The 24,855-nt window shown below is 38.4% G+C and overlaps 1 protein-coding gene across 1 annotated transcript in view; it reads left to right on the top strand.

Annotated features, from left to right (window-relative positions):
- The first annotated feature begins 935 nt into the window (after nt 1–935).
- Nucleotides 936–24,855, top strand: part of hnrnpm (heterogeneous nuclear ribonucleoprotein M) — a 34,520-nt gene continuing 10,600 nt past the window's right edge. Inside the window, exons 1-13 of the mRNA XM_060846059.1 lie at nt 936–1,113; nt 1,877–2,061; nt 7,351–7,403; nt 9,282–9,289; nt 9,814–9,907; nt 10,504–10,704; nt 14,771–14,924; nt 15,251–15,300; nt 15,989–16,049; nt 17,595–17,711; nt 21,252–21,305; nt 23,710–23,811; nt 24,392–24,457. Of these exons, the coding sequence (XP_060702042.1) occupies nt 1,004–1,113; nt 1,877–2,061; nt 7,351–7,403; nt 9,282–9,289; nt 9,814–9,907; nt 10,504–10,704; nt 14,771–14,924; nt 15,251–15,300; nt 15,989–16,049; nt 17,595–17,711; nt 21,252–21,305; nt 23,710–23,811; nt 24,392–24,457 (1,255 nt within the window). The 5' untranslated portion in view covers nt 936–1,003. The remainder of the gene's footprint in view (nt 1,114–1,876; nt 2,062–7,350; nt 7,404–9,281; nt 9,290–9,813; nt 9,908–10,503; nt 10,705–14,770; nt 14,925–15,250; nt 15,301–15,988; nt 16,050–17,594; nt 17,712–21,251; nt 21,306–23,709; nt 23,812–24,391; nt 24,458–24,855) is intronic.

The raw sequence follows: 24,855 nt of genomic DNA, 5'->3' as shown, positions 1-24,855 counted from the left end.
ATCATTTCACTACCCTTCTCCAAGGATTTCCAACAAGCATAATGGAGTGCAACTTTTGGGACTGAGTGAGAAATAATATTTGCTTTTCTTGAATTTAATCATTGGGATTCCTTTTCTAGATCACTTCTTTATCTCCTTCTCCTCCATTAAGATGTTCTTAAAAATCTACCTCTTTGACAAGCACTTTGCTGGGTGAAACATTTGTTGGATAATAGTATCACACGGTGGATTGCAGTGTTTTAATGTGTACATTAAAAAAGGGATTTTTTTTGCAAGTAGTATTTAAAATCAACATAGTACCATGTCTCCTTCGGTGTTCAGTTAAAACAATACTAGCTCCTTAACACTCAACCATCACGCTGTTGCTAAAGAATTAGCGCACTTACCATCTAAGACCTTCCCCATCATTGTACTTGCTTAAAATCTGTTAAGTTTCAAACTAAATCATCGTGGTGGTAGTTAGGGCAGATAGAAAGAAACTGTTTTAAAAGCGATTGGTGGAACAATTAAACAGGAAAGTAAGGAAAAAAACTTGTTATTGCAATGATTGGTTACAATCTGGAACTTACTGCCTGAAAGGATGGCAGATTTCGATTCAGATCATGGTTTTCAAAGGATAAGTGCCTGAAAGGAAACAAAATTGTCTTGCTTTGGGTAAGATTAGCAAAGTGTGTTTAGCTAAACCATTTTTCTCTAGATGCAGTAGACTCCAAGTGCAGACAGCCCTCCAGCATTTTCACTGTTCTACTGATAAATTGTTCCAGTTCTAATAAAGACGAAACATTCCTTTGCCCAGCATGCTGCTGACTAACTTGTTGACTGTTTCTAGCATATTCTGCCCCAGGTTCAGGCAGGCCTGCGCACGTGCCAGTTGCCCTGGAGATTTGGCGGGAATCCAGTGTGACGTCAGCCGAGCGAAGCTGTACCCAGAATCCTTCACGCGATCGCAGGCAGACGCCATTCCGAGTCGGACAGTGCGATCTGGTAGCTCGTTGTTGCGTCGATGGCGGATTTGGAGCCCACACCCCAGGAGCCTGTAATCAGCAACCCTGAACAGGACGAAAAGCAAGATGAGAATAACCCGAGTGGCGGTGATGAAGATCAGAACCAGAGGTGCAGTTTTGTGTGAGAGAGGGAGGCAGTGTGGCTATGGCAACGGTTCAGGCTTCAGTTGGGGCTGTAGGCCGCGAGTCCGCGCGCCGAACAAAAGGCCCGCCGCTCAATGGTGTCTGAAAACCGCGGCCTAACGCCGCGCTGATAGCGGGCATTGTATAGTTCTAAGGTCGTAAAGTACGAAAAGCTGCCTGATCTTAATACTAAGGAACATTTTAAAAATTAGTTGGTTGCTTTTCAGCTCTACCTTTTTTTTTGAAGTACGTTTTGCACACGACAACGAAAAATGCGTTATTCCATGCGCGTTTCCCTGAGGAGTTAGAGCTCAGTAAATGAATAATTTGCATTCATATCTCAATTTCCCACTCCTTTTGTATTTGATTTAGATGGATACCCTCCTGCCCGTCTTCCGATTGCGCGTGGATTTACACCATATTGTTTCATTAATGTATTGTTCCGTTGCCTCACCCCACCCTCTCCCAAACTTCTTGTCTTGAAACGGTTCCTCCTCCATTTTCGCCTGGGCTTTTTAAGTCCCGTTCTCTCTCTCTCTCTCTCTCTCTTTCAATTACACGATAGTTCTGTTGGAACGTGGCTGCAGTTAGCCATTGTTTATTGTTCTAAAATAACCACTAATATTAACAGGATATTAAAGTGACATTTTTTTGTTCTCTAGTAACCTGTTTTGTGGAAAAACCACTACCTGCAGCAGTTTGAATTCAGTAAGATTGTTGATATTGAAACAGTGTTTTGTACTTTACAGTGAAACAAATGAAACTTCAGTTCAGAATGAAAAAAGTGATAAGCTGAAGGAAAAAAGCAGCAAGCGTGGTGGAAACCGCTTTGAGCCATATTCAACCAACAGAAATGCAAGATTCCGGGTTTTTGTGAGCAATATCCCATTTGAAATGAAATGGCAAACACTTAAAGATATAATGAGAGAGAAAGGTAAAGTCAGTTGTAGTGTGTTAACTGGAATTTTTTTAAAAAAGTTCTAAAATTTGGTGAATACTGTGTACTAACTGCATTACTTTGTTTTTGTCTTCACTTGCTGATGCCAAATATTGGTGCTGAAGAATAAGTCCACTTATGCAGAAGAAGTGACGCCTGGCATTTTAGTTGAAGTATTCAATCATTTTTGTAATTAAATGTTTCTTTACAGCTATTCAGAAGGATGATCATGAACAAAACAAGAAATTTGCCTAGGAACCCTGAATTGTTCCAATATATTGGAAGGGAGGATCAGAATTCTCAAGCTTGAGTTGGTGTCTTGTGTGTTGACACTAAAAGTTCACAAATTAACTTTGAGTTTGTCACCATCTGTTCAGATGTTGAGAAGGGCCAAGGCTATTATATAGGCACATATGTTTTGCCATTATTATTCTGGGAGTTGGGATAAGATGAGGGTGACACATCTGTTATTATTTTGTTCTGGGAGCAAGCTGAATGAGCATCCTTTTCTGGGGTGGGGTACTTGTTACTATTTTCATTGCTGATTGCCTTACTGTAGGTGGAAATTGTGAAGTTCTGCATCAGCTTTTATTTGACATCCAATTAACCCAGCTTATTATGCATAATCAGCTTTTGTCTTTAATTTAAAAAAAAATCTATCCTCTGGAGAGATTCTGGCAAAGTACTTCAAATTGAGCAGAGAAATTTCTGTCAAAAATACTTTTGAGTTTGAGAGAAAACAATTAATTTTTGCTAACTAAAATTGCCTGCATTTATTCAGTGACGTGTTTCCAGTCACTTTGCATTACCTCTATAATTGGCTAGTTGCAAGAATGTATGTAGCTCGTTTAGGTTGAATTTTGAGTGAAAATTGTCTTTTATATTCTCTATGCATTTTTCAATTGTCACATCATTGACAGCTTATGTGGAAAGTCATGGAAATGATACTCTGTTGCAAGTAGGATAATGTAGTGGACTGCAGAAAATAATTGTATATTTAACACTTTTAAAAATTGTTCATCATGTGTTGGTATAACTTGTATGTTTGCACAGTATAAACCAAAGAATATCTGATTTTAGTAATCATAAAACAGAAGATAGTATAAAACATTAGCATGTGGGTCAGCATCAATGCAAAACATTGAATTAAATGCTCTACAGGCTATTCTTTGCTTTGACCTGTCCTTTTTATTTGAAACTATTTAAACACTCAGCTAAATGTTTACCAGATCTGGCAGTGCACATTACACATGTTAACTTTTAAACAAAGATCTGCGGTTGCTGGCGATCTGAAACAAAATAATTGGAGCATCTCAGCAGTTCTGACACTTACTGTGGGGAGAAAACAGTTAATGTTTTGAATCCATTAGGGGTCAGTGGGCTCAACGATAACTGTTTTGTCCACGGATGCTGCCAGCCCCGATGGGTTTGTTTCTTGCAATTTTTATTTGTTAACTTGTATATTGTCTTCACAGATACTGACCTCCCTTGGTGTTTCTAGGGTTTTCTGTTGTGTCCAATATGCATGTAATCTTCAGGAGGGTGCTGTTTATTCTTAAATGTATTCTTTACCTGAAAGGAATACGTCACAACTTAAAATTTTACCATGGGAACCTTTTTGGACTTGTCCCCATCTTGCTATTGTTCCCCTCTATGATCAAACTTAGCAACAGAACATTGAGTATTTATTGTGGCACATTGTCACAGACTAATGTCATGTGTAACAATGACTTTTTAAAAACAAAAGTTGTACCCTCTTCAATTGAAATTGACAGAGCAAAATAAAGGAGTAATTATTAGGCGTTAACTTCCTGTTTTGTGCAGTTAAGAAAATTTGACTGTTCTTTCAATGTTAATTATGGCTTTTAAAAGCTGCTTTTTCTCTACAACACCATCCTCAAAAATAAGTTGAAAAGATCTGAGCAAATAATTGAAGGAGTACATTGTTTTGATGGATATTCCACAACTAGAGGTGACAGTGATGGCCAGTGATGAGTGACGGCAGCATAACCCCAGGAGAACAGTTTCTTGACATGATGGCTTTTGAAAATACAAATTTGATGAAGTTCTTTCAAACTGTTAGAAATCAGTCTATGCCTTTTTGAAAACTTGGTAACATTGGTTTGGTCAGTCATGTTTATATTGCGACGTATGAAATCTTGTGAATGGGAATTTCTTATCCCTTAATCAGTTGTTACAATCACAGTTAACGGCTAAGCAGAATTTTGTTTCCTTATAGTAACAGCCAATGGAAATAGATCAGTGGTTAATGTATGCTTTCTGTAACTTTATTCTGTTTTTGTTGAAGTGTCATCGTTTGACGGATAAACTGGATTTAGCCATCATAACATGATTTGTTTCACATTTGGAGTTTTGTTAACTTCAAGTATTTGTAATTTTTTCCTCTGTAGATAGCATTATTGAGAAATGGTATGTCATTTTTTCAATATTAAGTTGAAGGTTAATGAGAAATGCCATCATGTGTATACCGTAAGTTTACAAATTTGGTATTTAAATAAAGGCTGGTACTTGTATACAAACGAATGCAATGCATGTTTGAAAGTTGGTAACCTGGACAGCCTGACACAAGAAATATTGTCTTAAACTGTTGTGGAATTGTTTTGGTTAATACAGTTATATCTGGAATGGGTTGGACAATTATTCAAACAAATGTCCTTGCATTGGGTGTGTTGTGCATTAACATTGAAGCATATATGGCTCATTATGAGCTATCACTACAGCAAGAATTCTGTGATTGAATTAAGGTGTTGCATCTATAGGAGATGCAAAGAGTCATACTTTTGTCTCTTACCACCCTTCATTGCTTTAAAGTCATGGTAAATCAACTGACTATTGTGACCTTCTGAAAAATCTTGTTTACTAAATTTCAGCTATGTGGAAATTGTAGACAGAAGTCAAATGCTTGATTTTACAGTGAGGTTTCTGCTATACAGAAAATTGATCTAAAATTTCCCTAACTTTATTTCCACAATTACCTTCAGTTTATTACCAAAAATCTATTGTCTTCAATATCAAGCTGACACATTTGACTCTGGAAAACCATTTGTGGTAAACTTTCTTTGAAGATTGCCATTCAATTGTGTGTTCAGTATCTGAGTGAAAAAGGATTATTGGTGTTTCAGAACAGAAGTGTGAAAGTCCGCCATGGTGCATGCTGCTGCTGCATAGGACTACTTGATGGCTCCAGTATTTAGTAGTCTGACAGGAAAGAAATCTTTTTCAGCAGACATTGTTAAATATGTGAAACCACTGTTAAGTGTCATATTTCTAGGTTTGTGTAGACACGCACCTTTCTTGATGTAGTGATGGCTTCAAGCGGTAAGACTCAAAAGTTGGTGGTCTATAATTAGTGTAACTTTGGGAATGTGCCCATGCAGTTTCACATGTCCTTGGTTTTTTTAGACTACTGATGTCTATAAATGATTTAGATAGTGGTGGGTTATGGTGGTACAGGTGTGTAGGGAACCAAACTCTCTCTTCAGCCTAAATGTAGCCTGGGTGTTGCACTAAGCCAAGTTAAGAACAGTTGAGGCCTACTGCTGAATGCAGCAAAGGTACCCCAGTTCTTTTTAAGAGCAAGATATAATATGCATATTTATTTTTCACTTATTCTGGTGTGGGATGATGAGATGATTCTGAAGTTTTTGTTCTAAAATGGCATCATGGTGCAAAATGTCATGGGACGGTGGGATTTGTTTGATTCCCTTCATGCTGGCATGGGAGTGCAGAATGCAGGCAGGTGATGTTTATAGAAGACTCACCTCTATTAAATTTCAATAAAATAACGGCAATGTCAGTGAACCTTAAGGAATTGGATGCCTTTTCTTTTAAATATCTAACTAATTTAGATGAAATAAGCTCTTTGGCCTGTTATATGCAGTCCAGTGAAGCAACTTCTGCCAGCTTATAATAAGCCTTAGTAGTCTGTTGATTTTTGAATATAGTTCCATTATCCAAGTACAAAAATGAAATTGGTTCATTTCAAACTATATTGCACCATGTGACCTTTTATCCCCTATTAAAGATGCTTAATTATTGGCAAACATCAAAGTTAATGGCAGAAATGCAAGAATACGTTTTAGTAATGCATAGTGTCATGGTAAAGTCTCAAGTTCAAAATTCATCCTTCGTTTGGAGCTTAAACCTTTTGTTCAAGTGTGCATTGTGACCTATGCAGATTGCTTAGCGTAAGTTACGTTTCTACTATAAATCTACAAAACTAACCATTCTTGGCTTGCATAAACAGAAAGCCAGAACTTTAATATTTGGATTAAGTTAGGATGAGTTCGTGTTTTGTCACAAATGTTTGATTTCTCTTTAGTTTGTCCATTTGTGTGTGCAAGCTAAAGTTAGGTTTTCCCTGGTTTTGCCTAAACAGGAATGATAAATTGCACTCCAATTGAGTTGTATTTTGAAATTCTGTGGAGCCAAAGTGCAATTTACTCTTATCCAAAACTTAATATTGAGGGGTGCTGGGGTGAAGTATGAAAGGGGGGTTTTGCTAAGAGTAAACATTTGAAATTTTAACTTGCTCTTCAGAGGGACTGATTGCTAAAATTGTCTTGGCTGTTGGCTTAGTGTTGTACATGTAAATGGATACTAGTATTGCAGTGGTGGAACTCTTGATCAGTTCCAATTTGTTCAAACAGAACTTGGTCATATAATGGTTTGATTATTTCACAGTTGATTAAACAGTACATGAAGGTGATCTTAACAGAAGCAGACTCGGCTGCTTATGGTGGTTGCTGGTGAGGATGTCACAATATATAATGCAATAACGTCTATAATTAGGAAAAATATTTTTTGAAATCTGCAGAATGTTTATAGCTTTCATCTTTTGAAACTTTGGCTTAAATTTGATAATTGCATTGGTTGCAGATCAGGGAAAGAAATGTGTATACTTTGCATATTATAACATGACATCCTTATTGGCTGGGCACATTTGAGAAGAGCTCGTTTGGGAAGCGCATGTGTTCAGTTCACTGGGTAGAGATAAAAGGGCTTGTTGTATGTAACTTTGTTAGTAACTGGTAACAATGATATTAAGGGTTGTGGCTTAACATGACTATTCTAGGTTGGGTTAGACTTGGGATCACTGCACACCTGTACATAGCATAGTAAGAAGGTTTAGGTATATGGAATGATATTCTGGGCTTTTAGAGGGCTCAGGTTACTACATAACGTTGTCAATGTTTTTGCTGAATTCCAATTGTTTTCTTGGCTTTTCTCCTTCCGTGTATGTTTCGTCTGGGATCTGGTTTGTAGTTGGTGAGGTTACTTACGTGGAACTCTTTATGGATGCGGATGGAAAGTCGAGGGTAAGTGATAAAGAATGAGTTCTTCTGTGGTTTCATTGCAAATGTAAAATGCACAGGATATGGAATACTGGAAGTGGGCTTTGGTTAGACTTTGAAATCTAAAGCTCAGAAATATGGATGTGGCAAGGTGGGGAAAAGTATTTGAATGTAAAGTTATAGAATTGTATAGCAGGCATATTTGGTGCTATTAGTTAAATTACTATAGGTACAATTTTTTGTTTGGTAGTGTTTTCCAAATTGTTAGAATATGTAAATTATTTAGGAGAGAGTCTTCCTTCCTCACTCTCTCCCTAACCCAAAATAATGTTTTCAGAGTGTCTGTCTTTGCCTCTTGAATTCCCTGATCAGTTCAATACAATTCTCCAGGTGCACACATCTATCTAGTCAATGTCAGAATGGTTATTTTTAATGAGTGACCCGATACCATAATTGGAGTAAAACGACTTGATTATGAATGTCACCACGATGGTGTGAGATTCTTCCGTTGTCTTGCATTATGCTTTTCAACAAGATTTAATGGAGGGTTATTAAATGTCCTGGCTATTTTCTGAATCCTTCCATTTTCTCACTGCCATTATTCTATTACTGATGCCATTTAAATTCAATATTGGTAAGACATTGAATCTGAGACCTTTGGCTCTATGTGGTGCTGTGCCACAACAAATTTTCCTTTAATGTGCCATGGTAGTCTTTAAGTTTTGGCAAAATGTTATTCTTTTGTTTAAGCCCCCTGTGCATTAGCTACAATGTTCATGTTGCTGACCAATCATTTGGAACTTAATTTTGGCCCTCATCTTTGTGGAATGTTCACTTGTCAATTAACATTAGTATTTTTGTTTTAAAAAGTGCCAAATGTATCTGCTATATAACTTATTACAAAAAGCATCAGGTAAGGGATGACAGTTACTTTTGTCTTTCTAGAAGTAATGCTAGCCACTGTTGTAATTGTCAAAGGGGGAAATTCACTCTGAACCTTAAACAATGGTGTTTAAGCGTAGGTTAGGATGTTGAATCAAAGTTGTAGGTGGAAGCAGTGTGAAAGTGGAATGGATTTTAGCAGCATTGTTGGAGTGATAGTTTGATCTAGGGTTTCTCAAGAATCATGTGAATATATTTTGGTTATGAATCTGAAACAGGGCTGCCACATTAGCACGACTCTCCCTATATTACTCAAAGTGGGTGAAGCCTTACTTGATATTTAACACTTGATAAATCATTTATTTGAAAGTACTTAGTTTGACTTGAATGTTAATCTGCACTTGTGTGCAGCACGCACTTTGAACTAATTGCTGGGGGAGCCATGTCTAGATTTTGTTTCAACCAGTTTTGTAATACATATATCAAGTGCTTTTGTTCTTTGAATTTACCCACAGGTTCTAGTAAGTAAGTTAAGGTTGAAATTGGTCAAAATGTCTCATAATAATCCTTAAGTCATTTTTTTCTTTTGGAGAGATCATTTTGGTCTCTCATTTCTGTCCAGTGGTTGCTGGAAGTATTTATGACTTGTTCCCAAGTTGAATGAGCACTTTGAGTGCCCTTGGGGACTCATGACACAGTTTGCCCAGCAACTTCTGGTGCAATTCCCAAATTTTGCTGGACCTTTCTCCCTTTTACAGCCAACATTGGAATTCAAAATTATTGAATTGGTTTCCCTCTTCCATGTGCAGCATATTGGTGGTACATCTGCACTGCACATTACATTTTTGTTTGCAAGTGGAAATTATATAGTACAAGCAATGAGGTACTAATTACTAGCTTAAAAATTTGTGGCACTCCCTATTTAAATATCAATGGACGTTTTGTGGAACCGTTTTTAATTTACTTTGTGTAATTTTAAATTTTTCTTTCTTCTTTACATGGTATTGCCTGTGACGAAAGGGATGTGGGTAAGTTTGCTTCAGAATACTTCTAATCGCTGTGTTTTGAGTTGGAATTGATCATTTGAATTTGTAAATTGAACCACAGCTTCCCTGTTTTGTATAACAGGAACCCTTAATCCAGGAAGGCCTGTTTGGTCCCTGGATTATGAATAATAAATGGATGTTGATATGAGGTTGTGGGGGCAGCATCACCTTGCATAGATAATCTGAGAGTAGAGTATTAACTGTTTTCCATTGCTAATCTGTGATCTTGCTGTATATGACTGTGTGGGGACATTGGGCAAGGAAGTGAGCGGGCTAAGTGGCGTGCTTCTTGTAGATGAATTATTTGATAACAAAGTATAGTAGTGTAACTTGAGAATGAGTACTTGAAAAGGAAACAAAGTAGTGAGAACCAAGTAGCTTAACCCGGACAATAGTTCCAACGATGGTAATAATTTTAAGAGGATCGGGAAATTGGCATGGGGGAAAATGAGATCACCAGAGTTTTGGGCTATTGCATGTGCAATGTGTCAAATTTCTCTTTTCAGTGTTGTGGAGTTCAAGAGTGAAGAAAATATGAAAAAGGCTGTGGAGGTGATGGACAAGCAGAGTTTCAGTGGGAGACCTCTTAAAGTGAAAGAGGTGAGATGTTTCAATGTGCAGTAAACTTACGTTGGAGGGGGGTGCTGAACTGGTGCAAATTTATTGTCACTATTGCAGAATGATGGGAGAAGACTTGAACAAGTCTTGAGCAAATGCTGATATTTCTGTGATAACATATCTTATGAAATAAGAACTGTTACTGTCTTTCTGATGGCTTAAGGCTTTTGTTCTGCCATTGGCAGTTTTTCTCAAGGGTGAATTAATTGTCCATAAATTTCTCATTGTGTTTGATCTTGCTAATGAATTTGTGTTTTGAAGGCAACACATTAAATATTAAACGGTGTTCTGTCAAATGAATTCAGTGCTTCTATTATAATTCTTGCTTTGTTGAAGCTTTGCAGATTTTTAAAAACCTTCTGGTATTTATTTATTTGTGTAGTTTGATATTGTTCACTCAGACATAGTAATAAATAGAGCTCAAGGTGATGGAAGCAGATTGTGATATGAAGGATCTTGAGCATTGCCAAATAGAAATAAAGATTGAACTTTAAGTAAATCTTTAACTCTGTTTACTTAAGATGGGTAGTGGTTTTCCACCAGCACAATTTTAACTTTTTTTTTCCCTGAATCTATAGGATTTGGATGGTGAGCATGCAAGACGTATGATGCAGAAGTTTGGTGGTTTTGACAGAATGGGAATGGGTGGTGGTGGAGGTGGTGTTGGTGGTCCTGGAATGAATATCCCACCTGCACTCTTGCATAACTCTCATGTCCCCAGAGATGTTCTCAATGCCCTGCAGGCTGGCAGGCTTGGAAGCACCATCTTTATTGTTAATGTGAGTTAGCAAAAGTTAAAATATCTATTTATAAATTTTTTTTATTGATGAAACTTGAGAAAACAAATCACATTCTGAAAGTGTGCATACAAACGTTTGAGAGGACTTTTTATGGTAACAGAAAGTAGTTATTCTTTAATTTCCTGCATGTGCATCATCCTTTTTCTATGTTCCTACCCTGTCTGTTTCTCTCATGGTCAGGAGCACTTGTGACTGACTCAGTTCTGCATCAGAAATAATGGGCTGTAGATGTTGGTGAAACCATGTTGTGCCAATATTAATACATTCTCAAAATGCAAGTGACAGCTTCTGAAATTAGTGTTTTGTTGCACATCAATTGCACTTAAATGTCCAGACCATATTTGATCATCGGTCCTGGTGAATCACGCTATAGAAGACTCGAGTTGAATCAGTGCTGCTCATTTTTGTGTAAAAATTCTCAGGTCACTTTGACTAGTCATCTAAGTCAGCAATTGAGAAAACAGTTTCCATATATTTAAGAGTTAAAATAACTGTTTCTGTAAAATAACACTTAAGGAAGAGAACTATCCATTATTTAGATTAGATTACTTAGTGTGGAAACAGGCCCTTTGGCCCAACAAGTCCTCACCGACTCTGAAGAGCAAACCACCCAGACCCATTCCCTACATTTTAGTTTGAAAACATTAAGATTGATTTCTTGATCTATTACTGCTCATTCTCATTTCTGTTCCTTTTCTTAAAGTTAATTACTTATTTTGGTGCCTTTTTAAATTGTTTGTGTGCTCTAATCCTTTAAGCAATGGATAATTTGTATATCCAATTCTTGTACACATTCAAAGTTTTTAAATGTGCCTGATGAGTTTCCACTTGAGAATAAATTAGTATTTCTTTTCAGTTCAGCCCACTAGGTTGAGTCATTTGCTGGGCTAGATCTAAAAACGGTATTAATGTGATCTAATTGTGCACTCTAATAGTGAGTTTTGAGAAGATTTGTAGCTCACGTTGAGGTTTACAAAACATCTGGAAATGAACCTTGCAGCTCAGCGAGCAAACCTACATCCAAAAAGTGCTCTAATAGTCAAAAGATTTGAGACAGCATTTGAAATGTACCAGGAAGGCAACATTAAACATAATATTTGCAAACTTTGAAACATTTATGACATGAAGATGAGTGGTAGAGCAGTGTGCGAAGATGACTGCAAAGTTTTGTAAAGGGACGTTTAAGTGAGTAGGCAAAGGTCTGGCAGATGGAGTACAATGGTAATAAATGTGAAGTCATCCAGTTTGGTAGGAATAACATTAAAAAGAGCTATTCCTTGAATGGTGAAAAAAAATTTCTAGAAGGACCTGGGTGTCCTTGTACATGAATCACAGAACATTGGTCTATAGGTGCAGCAGGTAATTAAGAAGGCAAATGGAATTTTGTCCTTCATTGTTAAAGGGATTAAGTTTAAAAGCAAGGAGATTGTTGCAGCTGTGTAGAGTGCTGGCGAGACCACATATGGAGTACTGCATGCAGCTTTGGTCTCCTTACTTAAGGATGTAGTGGCACTAGAGGGGGTGCAGATGAGTTTCATGAGGTTGATTCTGGAATTGAGGGGGTTAGTTTGAGCAGAGACTGAGGAGACTGGGATTATCTTCATTGAAATTTAGAAGAATGGGGGTGGGGAGGTGCAGTTGTGAATCTTACACCAACATTTAAAACTCTGAAAAGAATGTATAGTGTAGACTTGGAGAGCATGTTTCCACTGATGAGTGAAACTAGGACAAGAGGGCATAGCCTCAAAATTAGGGGGACCGCGTTTAAGACTGATTGAGAAGGGTGTCTTCACCCAGAGGCTTGTGAATCTAATTCCCTGCCAGGTAAAGTAGTTGAGCCTTCAGTAAATGTTTTTAAAGCTCATAGTTTAGAACAAGAAAGGAATTAAGGGTTATGGTGAGAGGGCAGGTAAGTGGAGCTGAGACGACAAGATCAGCCATTGTCGTCTTGAAGGGCCTGATGACGACCTCCTCATTCTTATGTAAGTCATACACCTTTTATTATGTGTTATGGCTTTTGATCTCTGGTTATATGGTTTCAATAATCTGTTCTTCAAAGCCTTGAATCCCTTACTTCTATTAATTGAAACAGAACTATTGTTATCTGCTTTCTCCTAATTATTCTTGAATTATCTCATTATTTTTGAGCTCCATTTACTGCTTTGTTGCCAATGATTTTATTAATTTCAGGTTCCTTTAGATTGCCCATAACTGCTTTTTTTTAATCGACAGAAAGCTAGATAACATTACATCTTAAGTTCTGAACAGTATTGTAAAGTGTCCCAACTCTTCAGGTTATGTGTGTTCCTTTTCCTAAAGGACTCAGCTTGTGAATCTGTTACGTGAAACTGTTTTTCTGAAATCCAGAGAGGTAACAACATTGCCTCGCTTGCATCTACTATATTGATAGCATCTTGTGTGTGAATTTGGTGGTTGGACTGGTATTTATTGCCCTTCGCAAGGTGCAGGTGAGCTGCTGAGTTGAACTGTTGCTGTCTCTGTACTATAGGTAAACCCATAAAGCTGCTAGTGAGAGAATTCTTGGACTTTGACCCAACAACACTGAAATAATGGAGATATATTTCAAATTGGGAATGGCAGGTGTTGGTATTCCCATATAATTGCTGCCCTTGTTCTAGATGGAAGAAGTTGTGGTGTTGGAATGTGTTGTCTAAACAACTGTGGTTATTTTCTGCAGGGTATCTAATAGATCGAGTACATTCAGTCATTGAACTTCAGTGGTATGGGAAGTAAATGCTTGTGGATATGATAATGAATTGGATTGCTTTGTCCTGGATGGCATCAAGCTTCATTGTACCATTTTACTATTGATCATGACTAGACAGGGGTGGTAATTGGCTGGATTGGATTTGACCTTTTTTATGAACAGCACATACCTGTGCAATTTTTCACATTGTCAGGTAGATGTCAGTAGTGTGGCTATACTGGAAATGCTTGGCAAGGGGCACAGTGGGTTCTGGAGCACAAGTCTTCAGTATTACCAGAATGTTGTCAGGACTCAGTCTTTGCAGTACCCGCACCACCAGCTGTTTCTTGATATCACTAAGAGTTAATCATATCAACCAAAGACTAGTCTGTGCTGAAGGAGGCTGAGATGCATCATCCATTTGACACTTCTGGCTGAGGATTGCTGCGGGTGCTTCAGCCTTATCAGCCTTAGACTGATGTGCTGGGCTTTACTGTTAAGGTAGGGATATTTGTTGAGCCCCCTCCTTCATAGTCATAGTGATGTACAGAATGGAAACAGACCCTTCGGTCCAACCTGTCCATGCCGACCAGGTATCCCAACACAATCTAGTCCCATCTGCCAGCACCCGGCCCATATCCCTCCAAACCCTTCCGATTCATATACCCATCCAAATGCCTCTTAAATGTTGAAATGTTCGTTACCATTCAAAACTGAATATGGCAGGTCTCTAATTTGATTGATTAGCTATGGAATTGCTTAGCTCTGTCTCTTTGCTGTTTAGCATGCAAGTAGCCCTGTTTAGCTTTTCCAGATTGACCATCACTTTTAGGAATGCCCATAGCTGGTCTTGGCATGCCCACCCTCACTCAGCTGTATTTGATATCCTGGCTTCATGACAGAGTTGGAGATATGCCATGAGTTTGCAGATTGTGGTGTTGTATGATTCCGCTGTTGGCATCCAGTGGATTGTCTGGTCTTCTGAGTTGTCAGACTAGTTTGATGTCTGTCCCATTTGGCATGATAGTAGTGCTAAAACATGTATTCTGCGTGTGCAGATCTGTGTTCTCTCCAAGAAAAGTGCAGTAGCCCCTCTGATGCTGACACATCTGTCCATGACAATGTCCACAAGCGCATAATTTTCATCCCTGCTCCAGTCTGCTGTCTCACTTCAGTGACTGCTTCCATTTTGACTGAAAATTGATTTAGCAAGTCTTAGGCACACAACCATTTTCTCCTGTTGCTTTATTTAAAAAAAACAGTCAACAGGCAAGTGGAACTTGAATATGATCTCCCCTTTGTTTAGCAGAATATCAATTTTTATAGCTTGTTTTACAGCTTGATTTCAAAGTTGGATGGAAAAAGTTGAAGGAAGTTTTTTCGATGGCGGGCTCTGTAGTACGGGCAGATATTGTGGAAGACAAAGATGGGAAGAGCCGTGGAATGGGCACTGTAACGTTTGAACGCCCAATTGAATCTGTTCAAGCTATATGTATCCTTTAAACTAAAAGCATGGAATTTGGCATGGATTGACCTGCATTTGGCTGTAGTATGTAACTAGAGAGTTAGCTCATTTGAAATGGCTAACCTGTTAAAAAGCATAACCTGTCCTGTACTTGCATTTCTGATCACAGCTGCAAATGTGTTGCTGGTCAAAGCACAGCAGGTTAGGCAGCATCTCAGGAATAGAGAATTCGACGTTTCGAGCATAAGCCCTTCATCAGGAATAAGAGAGAGAGAGAGCCAAGATCAGTCTTGTACCAGATTATTGTCAATGCATATGTGAAACTTTTAAAATGTTCCTTAATATCTATCTAGCAATGTTCAATGGGCAGCTTCTGTATGACAGGCCTATGCATATCAAGATGGTAAGTTTTCACTTCGTCTGCACGTTCAATATTTATGAAAGCAAGTACATATTGTTGGTTTCAGATTTTGGATGATGAATATTCCACGTCAGAACTATTTGTGCAATTGCACTAGTTGTTAATACATTGCTTTTCATAGAAGTATAAATATTAGATTGTTGCCTTTGGGAAGAATTTAAATTTGCATGCACCTGACTTTGAAGGCTTTTACATTTTTATTGGGTTTCACGTTTTCATAGTGTGTAAGATTTTAAATATTTTCTAAATGTTTTTTCTGACATGATGACTTACTGTAGAGATTCTTGCGAGAATGTGGGTTTTGAGTCCTTTCATTCCCCTGAATAGTCAGGAGCAGTGCCGCCAAGCTGACCCTGGTTTCAACTAGCGTGTGTGTGTGTACTTCGCACAAGGTGTCACTGGGCTGATTATTTGAACGTGCCCAGCTCCCCCAGAAGTCTAGGCACAATGAGATTGGTAGTGTTTTCTCTCTGGCTGAGAATAGCCAGATCAACAAAGCTCAAAACTCAACACTTGAAGTTAGCTCTGTCCTAACTGCAAGTGCTCCTAACTGCAAGTACTCCTAACAAAGGCTCTAACAGGAAATAGTTGTTTTAAAGAGAAAATTAGTATCCTATTTCACTGTCTTGTGACATTTACTTTGTTAAAATAGCTTTTGATTTTCTTGCAGGATGAAAAATCCATGCCAAAGAATAATTTCTATGGTGCTGAACGCACTCCTCAACTTCCTAGTAAGTATTTTTGCAAAAGTTTTAATGTTGACTCTTCCTATTGGATTAAAGCAAAATCTTTTTATATGTTGAGGTTTCATTCTGAAATTAGATTATTTATCTCAACCACTGTTCTCATTTATCCATCCTATTTCCATGTTCCTTTGCTTTTGGTTTTCCTATCTATTTCCAGTAGTTTAGTATTGACAATTTTTGCTTTAGCCATTAATCATGGAAATGAATTCCACAGATGTAGTATGAAACTTAATTTATGCCTTGTTCTCGCTCTAAATCTCATCCTGCATTTCATTGTACTCTGCTTCCTCAGTTTTCAGCTAGTGAATGTCTGCTTCTGTCTACCATGTCTTTGTTCTTAATGTGAAGCATGGTCATATTGCTCTCATTCTTAACACAACTTGTAAATTCAAATCTTGAAACATTTTAAAAGAAACGGATATTTTCATCTTAGCTTGGTCCATTCTGATGTGACAAATCTGCAATGAATGTTGAGCACAGGCCACTTAACAGTTGAGGGTGGGGATTACAATTTTGTTTATCCATTTCTAACTTGGGTACTGAGGTATATGTAGTGATCCTTCTAACACTTTGGCAAAAGGATTAACTAACTTGGTACTGGATCTTTTCTAATCCCATCTACCAAAAAGCTGATGTTGCTGTATAGTAACAAATGCTGCAAGAATTCAGCCATTTATCACTTAGATTTTAAAAATAACATCTGCAAATCTTAGTAAGAAAAATTAAAATCAACAATCCACTTGAATTTACTAGAGCTGCTTTGCAATTTTGTTCCACCAAGTGGCACTGCTACACTTCATGAACTGCTGTTGATTGTATTGCTAATCTTATTTCTGTTCATTAAACGATTAGCAATTTTTTTTTGTTCAAAATCTGTTCAAATTGTTTTGATGTAAACATTTAAATTCTTTGACACTATACATTATCTTTGCATTTTGTCATGATTGGGTGTGTTACAAGTGAGATTAGTTAAATTTAAGCCTGAAATCTTGGACAGTAAAAACTCTCTAGTATTATATCAATCTTTAGTGTAGTGAAAATGTCATTTGGGTTCTAGCAAGCATTCTCCTTCTCTTAAAGTAAATCACAGCAAATCAGTGGAGAACTGATAATAGGGCGAATGGATATTTTACCGAAGGTCTCAAACTATGATGAAATAAGGCTGTGAAAGGTGTTTAACGTTAAACTTAACTCATTTTCATTGAACAAGTAAAATAATGTATAGCTTAAATATTTGTGCCTGACATTCTGGTGGAATTGTGGTTCTGACTATATAAAAGTAAAGGTTTACAATTAACTTTACCTTTCTCGAATCTTGGCGTTTGCACGTTAAATTCCAGATTTTTGATACCTAATTAACATGAAAACTGACATTTACATGCTGGCCAATATCCAATAACACTAACGTCAAGTGGATCTGTGCTGTGCCACACGAACTATAGCTTTATATTTACAGTGCTTGTACTTTGAAGATTTTCTCAAGTATGATTACTTCAGCTCTTCTGATAGGTTAATTTGCTTCAATTGTAGAGGGACTTGGTGGTGTTGGTATGGGCCTGGGACCTGGTGGCCAACCGCTTGATGCCAGAGATCTGAATTCCGGAATGGGAAATGCTGGACCTAGAGACATGGGTCCAGGCATGGGAGGTATGCATTGTAGTTTTGCTAACCTTGTTGACTCTCATGGGTGTCCTGTGCCCTTTTTTTTGATCTAATTAGACACAATCTATGTTTTACCTCTGAGAACGGATACCTCAGTAGCTATGAATTTTTCTTCAAATTGTAGTGTTACATGCCATCCTGCAAGCACATGGAATGTTAATGAGGTGAAGAATAGGTCATTGTTGCTTAGTAGTTAATGGATATATATTTAAAAACTCTAGTTACATCACTTCTAGAATTATATGGCATCTGTGCATCAACTTGACTCTGCATAGTTGGGGTTGAGAGGAATCCACATCTGACTTGTGACAGAATAGTGGACATGTTCTACTCTCTGTGAAAATAAATTAGAAGCACAAGGGCTATTGACTCCTGTGGTGACTCTCTACCTCAAGTGTCTTCAGTCTAAATATCAGCCTATGATATCTGAAACTTTGCGAAGGAACTTGTAATCATGTGAAGAAACAAAACTGAATATGTATTATAGATATGGTCTAATCAGATCTTTGTTCAGAGAATAATTTGTTTTATTAATATCGTCACCATAGTCTTATCAGATCCTGGGGCTGAGCTGTCCAGACAGAGAGACGAATAATGGTGTAATCGAGGGTCTCCATATCTCAAAGGGGAGAGGTTGAGAAGGGAGTGTCGTTCATGGTAATATCAACTGGTGATGGAAATTGAACCCACACTGTTGATGTCACACTGCTTGGCAAACCGACCGTCCAGCCAACTCAAGTAAACCAAACCAAACCTCATTGTACTGGAAATGCAACTTCTCTTGCAATAACATTGTGCTTCATTCCTCAATAGATTTGAGAATGTAGCATTGCATGATGTATACTGCTAATTGAATGAAGGCAATTTTCAAATCTTAAACAGCATTATTTGGATAAAAAGACTTAGACCAGGTATTTGCCAACTACCTTGAGAGCTACCTAAATTTATTTTTCTGCTTTGAAGTTATTCTACCCACATGTATATAAATTTAAGATCAGTCCTTCAGTATCATTGACACAAGTCATGGAAGTGACAATATGCATATTGAGACTGAAGTAATTGGTGAAGGTTCCCTCCTGTTAATAATAACTATTCAGAAGTATTATTAAGGCCATAGCAGTTCCCTGTCGTCTTCAAATCTGTCTCTGCATCTCAAATTTAATATGTGAAAGTCTTCTCAAATTTTGGGAATGAAGGTGCATGACTGCTTTTAGTACCTGTCCACGCAATCATCTGTTTTCTGTACAAACTACCATAGTAACGTTTATAAATGCAATTAACGGTTGATTGAATTGTGGAGTTAGCATTATTGTTACGCATAGATACCAGGACGTTGCTGCAGTCATTATTCAACACAATGTTGATTGCCCAACAATTTTCAACTTCATCCATGACTACCCCTGCATGTGTCAGGTGTGGGATTGATCACTTATTGATCTCCGGTTTAGTTTAAACTCCTTTGGTGAATTGGGTTGTCAATTTACATACATAAATAATATGAAGCTTTAGACTGGGAAGCATCTGAACATTTCTATAGACATGGCCAGATTGGCATGTTTGGTCAGTGCTAACGAATTGGACTGAAGGCCTGTTTCAGTGTTGTGTCTCACTGTTGCTTCTAGGAAATTCTTTGAAATAAGAGAAATTAAAATTGTTTCTCCAACATCCGTGGTAACTCGAAGTTAAATCAATACTGATATTTAAAATTCACCAACTATATATACTAACTATGACTTAAATCTATGGGTGGTGTCTGAGAGCTCTGAAATCACTCCCAACAATGTTTGGAGAATGTGTCATCTAAGTCAAAGCATATTGTTGATCCATCCATTGTGGCTACAGAAAATGCTAACTAAGTATAGTAGCAGTGTCAAGATTTTCCTGAACAGAAGAGGAAGTCTTGAGAGTGAGACTGACTACCTTGATGTTTCTAGTTTAAGGTTTTGTGCTGTTCTGACTTGGACATTTTCCTCTTGTAAGCTTTGAAATTACCTATTTAAAACTATGTAGGAATAGTGTATATAGGAATACAGCTATGCCTCTGAAGAAAGACCAGCCACTGACCCATCCACAGGAATACTTTAAATAGACAATGTCAGCTTGTCAGTTCCATCTCATGAACAGGTAATAGAGGATTGCTGCTTGCATGACTAATAACCCAAAAAGGGGTAAATTATGTACAAAACACTGCAATTGTAGCGTAATCAGTGCAACAAAGGATATTGAAATGTGAATCACTTATGCATGAAGAACTCATAGAACTTGGAGAAATTCATGCTGCTGTGCTTAAGCTTATTGGTGATTATTAGTGGCAGAAATGGTACAGGAACAGCATTGCCTGATAGTACATGCTGTGCTTTAAATTAGTATTGGATTGGGGCTGCTTAAATTATAGTCCCAAATGTGATATGCTGGAAAATCTTTGTTTGACAATGGCCACATTTTTGTTTTTTGGTATCTCTCTAGTTCCCATGAGCTTTTAACCCCTAACTAAGGGGGTATCCTAGCCTGTTTACCATCAGCCACCTAATGTGTATGCTGCTACTTTACTCTGGCATCTTAACATGTTTGCTCAATGAATTGATTTTTATTAGACTTTTATTTTGTTGTGTGCATTGAATGTTCTGTAGGTGGTTGTGATCAGACTAAATAGACATAGATGTACTGCACGGAAACAGACCCTTAGGTCTAACCTATCCATGCTGACTAGATATGTCAACCCAATCTGTTCCCACCTGCCTGCCCCTGGCCCATATCCCTCCAAGCCCTTCCTATGCATATACCTATCCAGATGCCTTTTTAATGTAACAATTGTACTAGCCTCCACCATGCCCTTTGGCAGCTCATGCCATAAAAGTACCACCCTCTGCATGAAAACATTGTGTGTCCCCCTCCTCTCTCTTCCCCCCCCCCCCCCCCCCCGCCTCCTATGCCATCTAGTTCTGGACTTTCCCACCCCAGGGAAAAGACTTCTATTTATCCTATCCATGCCCCCTCGTGATTTTGTAAACCTTGATAAGGTTACCTCATAGCCTCTGCTCCAGGAAAAACAATCCCAGTCTGTTCAGCCTCTCCCCATAGCTCAAATCCTCCAACCCTGGCAATATCCTTGTAAATCTTTTCTGAGCCCTTTCAAGTTTCACAATATCTTACCAATAAGGAGGAGACCACAATTGCATGCAATATTCCAACAGTGGCCTAACCAAGGCCCTGTACAGCCGCAACATGACCTCCCAACTACTGTACTCAATACTCTGACTAATAAAGGAAAGCATACCAAATGCTGTCTTCACTATCCTATCAACTGCGACTCCACTTTTCCAGGAGCCTGCACTCCAAGGTCTCTCTGTTCAGCAACACTCCCTCGGAGCTTACCATTAAGTGTATGGGTCTTGCTAAGATTTGCTTTCCCAAAAAGGTTCAGGTGTATTTCAGTTTTATTTACCTTCGTAACTAACATCATAGTGTGTTTTGAAGATCAAGCATTTTTCAAAGTGACCATTCAAATCTGTTCCTTCCATACAGGTATGGGAATGGATGGAATGGGGTTTGGTGGCATGAATCGGATGGGTGGAGGCGGTAAGTCTTAAGTACCCAATTTGGAGCTTTTTTGAACATAGAACATTACGGTACAGTACAGGCCCTTTAGCCCTCAATGTCATGCTGACCTGTGAAACCAATCTGAAGCATCTAACCTCACTATTTGACTTCCACCCTTACGTTTATCCAGGGACCATTTAAAAGCCCTTAAAGTTTGCAAGTCTCCTACTGTTTCAGACAGTGCATTCCACACCCCAACTCTGAATAAAGAACCTACCTCTGGCATCTGTCCTAGATCTATCACCCCTCAATTTAAAGCAATGTCCCCTCATGCTAGCCATCACCATCTGAGGAAAAAGGCTCTTACTGTACACCCTATCTAACTCTGACTATTTTATGTCTCAATTAAGTCACCTCTCAACCTCTTCTCTAATGAAACCGCCTCAAACCCCTCAGCCTTTCCTCATAAGACCATCCCTCCATACCTGGCAACATACTAGTAAATCTCTACTGAACCCTTTCCAAAACTTCCACGTCCTTCCTATAATGCGGTGATCCGAACTGTACGTAATACTCTTCGCACCAGAGTTTTGTACAGCTGGATGGCAACTTTCAGGGATCTATGTACGTCAACACCGATTTCCCTCTGCCCCCATCCACACTATCAATCTTACCATCAGCTTAAAAATATAGGGTAGACCATTTAGGACAGAGATGAGGAGAAACTTCTTCACCCAGAGAGTGGTGGCTGTGTGGAATGCTGTGCCCCAGAGGGCAGTGGAGGCCTAGTCTCTGGATTCATTTAAGAAAGAGTTGGATAGAGCTCTCAAAGATAGTGGAATCAAGGGTTATGGAGATAAGGCAGGAAGAGGATACTAATTGGGAATGATCAGCCATGATCATATTGAATGGCGGTGCAGGCTCGAAGGACTGAATGGCCTACTCCTGCACTTATTGTCTATTTTCTCATTCTCTTTTACCTCCTTCCAAAGTGAATCAATGCACACTTATCCGCATTAAACTCCATTTGTCGCCCCTCAGCCTAGCTATCTTAGTCCTAGTTTTCTGATCACGAGTTAACTTACCATATCCTGGACTTGTTTTTCAAAATCTTAATTGTGGCAAGAAATTAAAATGCTTTCTGCTTTGGTAACCTGGTTTGAAGCATGTGCAGCCCTCTTATCCCCCATGACACTTGACATAAAGCCTGCATTTAAGTGTGGTACCAAGGAGCTCTCGTGAAATTGGAATCAAAGGGTATTGGGGGCAGACTCTCCACTCGTTAGTTATACCTGGTGCATAGGAAGATGGTTGTGGTTGTTTAAGGTCAGTCTTCTGAGATCCAGGACATCTCTGTGGGAGCACTTCAAGGTGTCCTAGGCTCAGCCATTTCACTTGCTTATTAGTTGATCTTCCCACCATCATATGGTAAGAAGCAGGGATGTTTGCTAATGGCACCATTTGCGACTCAGATTTGAAGCAGTCCGTGTTGAAATGCAACAAATCTGGACAGTATCCAGGCATGGGCTGACAAATGGCAAGAAATATTCATGCCTTGCATGTGGCAGGCAGTGAACATCACCACTAAGTGACAGTATAGCCACTGCTGCTTGGTGTTACCACCTCTGAATCCTCTACTGTTATTAACCTTGGAGTTTCTATAGACCAGAAACACTCTGGCAAATAGATCATTTCACATTATATTCTATTTTGTCAGGAAGAATAATTCTAACTGGTGAGATTGTAGAGCTCTTGGACACCCTGATCTCTCTCAATCTCATTGTGCATGATATGTAACAGTATGCAAATACAGCAAATAATTAGCAAAGCTAATGTAATGTTATTTCGAGGCAAATTAAATACCAGAAGTAGGGAGACTATGCTTCATTTATTCAGGGCATTGGTGAGACAGTCTGGGGTACTGTATTGATTACCTTACTTGAACAAAGATGCAAGTGTTGAAAGCAATTCAGAGCTGGTTTATCACACTAATGCCTGGGCTGGGCCTCTTATCTTAGTTTGGATAATTCCATTGGAGTTTAGAAGAGTAAGACTCTATTTGTTTGAAAATTTGTTATTAAATCCTGAAGTGGTCTTGATAAGGAAGATGTGTAGAAGATGTTGCCTCTTGCATGAGAATCTTGAACAAGGGGTCATTGTTTTAAAACTTGAGTTGCCTACTTAAAACATGAAAATTTTTCCAGAATGTCGTGTCTTTGGAATGCCTCCTAAAAAGGTGTTTCAAGCAGTTTTCAAGGTAGAATTAAACTTTCAAACACCTTAACAAAAATCTATCCGGGCATTTGAAGCCAGAGTTGCTGTCAGTCAGTTCCTACCTGTGCTTAACTGAGCGGTGTCATAGCCAATGGAACATTTCTTGAGTGTGTATAAATGTGTTAAGAGCCTTGAAATCTTGTATTTAAAGTTTGACATCAACTTTCAGGCATGGATGGTCCGTATGGTGGTGGCGGTGGTGGTGGTGGGATGGACAGGATGGATAACATGGGGCGGTTTGGCCCAGGAATGAACATGGGCAGAATGGGAGGTAAGTCTCTCTTTTTAAAGCTAAATAGACAAATTTGTTTCACTTAGCCAACAGGATGACGCGATTTGCCACTTCGCAAATATCCGTAGCAAGTGTTATTAGTTTGGCCTTACCCATTATAATCTCCTTTTGTAGCAAGAAAATGCTAGGCCGTATGGTCCCTGCCCATCTTGACATGTTAGGGAGGAAAGGTTTTTGTGCAAAATTCCTTAAGTGAATTTTGAAACCTTTTGAGTTGAGTTACTGTAGAGTAAGTAATGTACATGACTAGTTACAAAAAGGTGCCTGTGAAAAGCATTGAACAATTAAAGATGGTTTTAATTCATTTTTCAGATTTACTTGGAGTTTCCAGCATTGACCTTTCATTCTGGAGTCAAGCTCTAGTTTCCAGCCTTGACTAGCTTTTTTTCTTAAAAGGGGACTCCCAAGATTATCTAGGTTAATTAGACAAGCGCTACTAGACCCAGCTCCTTGAGTGGTAATGGCAGGGGAAAGTTGAATTATGCCCAGATTTTAGTCAAAACCAAAAGTATTTTGAATAATCCTGTATTACAAATGTTCATGTAACTTCTCTGCCCAGGATCGGGAGGAATGGATGATTTTAGAGGACCCGTTGGTGGCGGAGGAATGGGTGGTGGCATGGGAGGTAAGTTCACATGAACTGGAAACATAGCTAATGAGTATACAAATCTTTCTAATAGATTAGGTCCTTACTTGCATGCAGTCAGTGCTGAGAATTCTTGTAATGCTGTTCATCTGTGTTTTGTCTGAGGGTTTTGCATAGAAACCTGTTAACATTCTAACCTTGGAAAAGTTGCTTATTCTTAAGAAAATGTGCCTTTCAGGTGTAGATCATGGAGTAGATGCCCTAATGACATGGTATTATCTAATTCCTTATGCAAATTTAATACAAATGCATGAATGAGATTTTTTGGAAAATTAAAGATGCGAACAACTATTTTACCCAAAGTCAAAAATGGGGATGTATCAAATTTTTGCACATTAGAGTTGGAAAGTAGGTATCCAGTTTTTCAACTTTTACGT

The sequence above is a fragment of the Hemiscyllium ocellatum genome, chromosome 28 (assembly GCF_020745735.1).
Source record: "Hemiscyllium ocellatum isolate sHemOce1 chromosome 28, sHemOce1.pat.X.cur, whole genome shotgun sequence".
Classification (NCBI taxonomy): Eukaryota; Metazoa; Chordata; class Chondrichthyes; order Orectolobiformes; family Hemiscylliidae; genus Hemiscyllium; species Hemiscyllium ocellatum.
The sequence above is the reverse complement of the archived record's forward strand: the minus strand, read 5'-3'. Positions and strand labels throughout refer to the sequence as shown.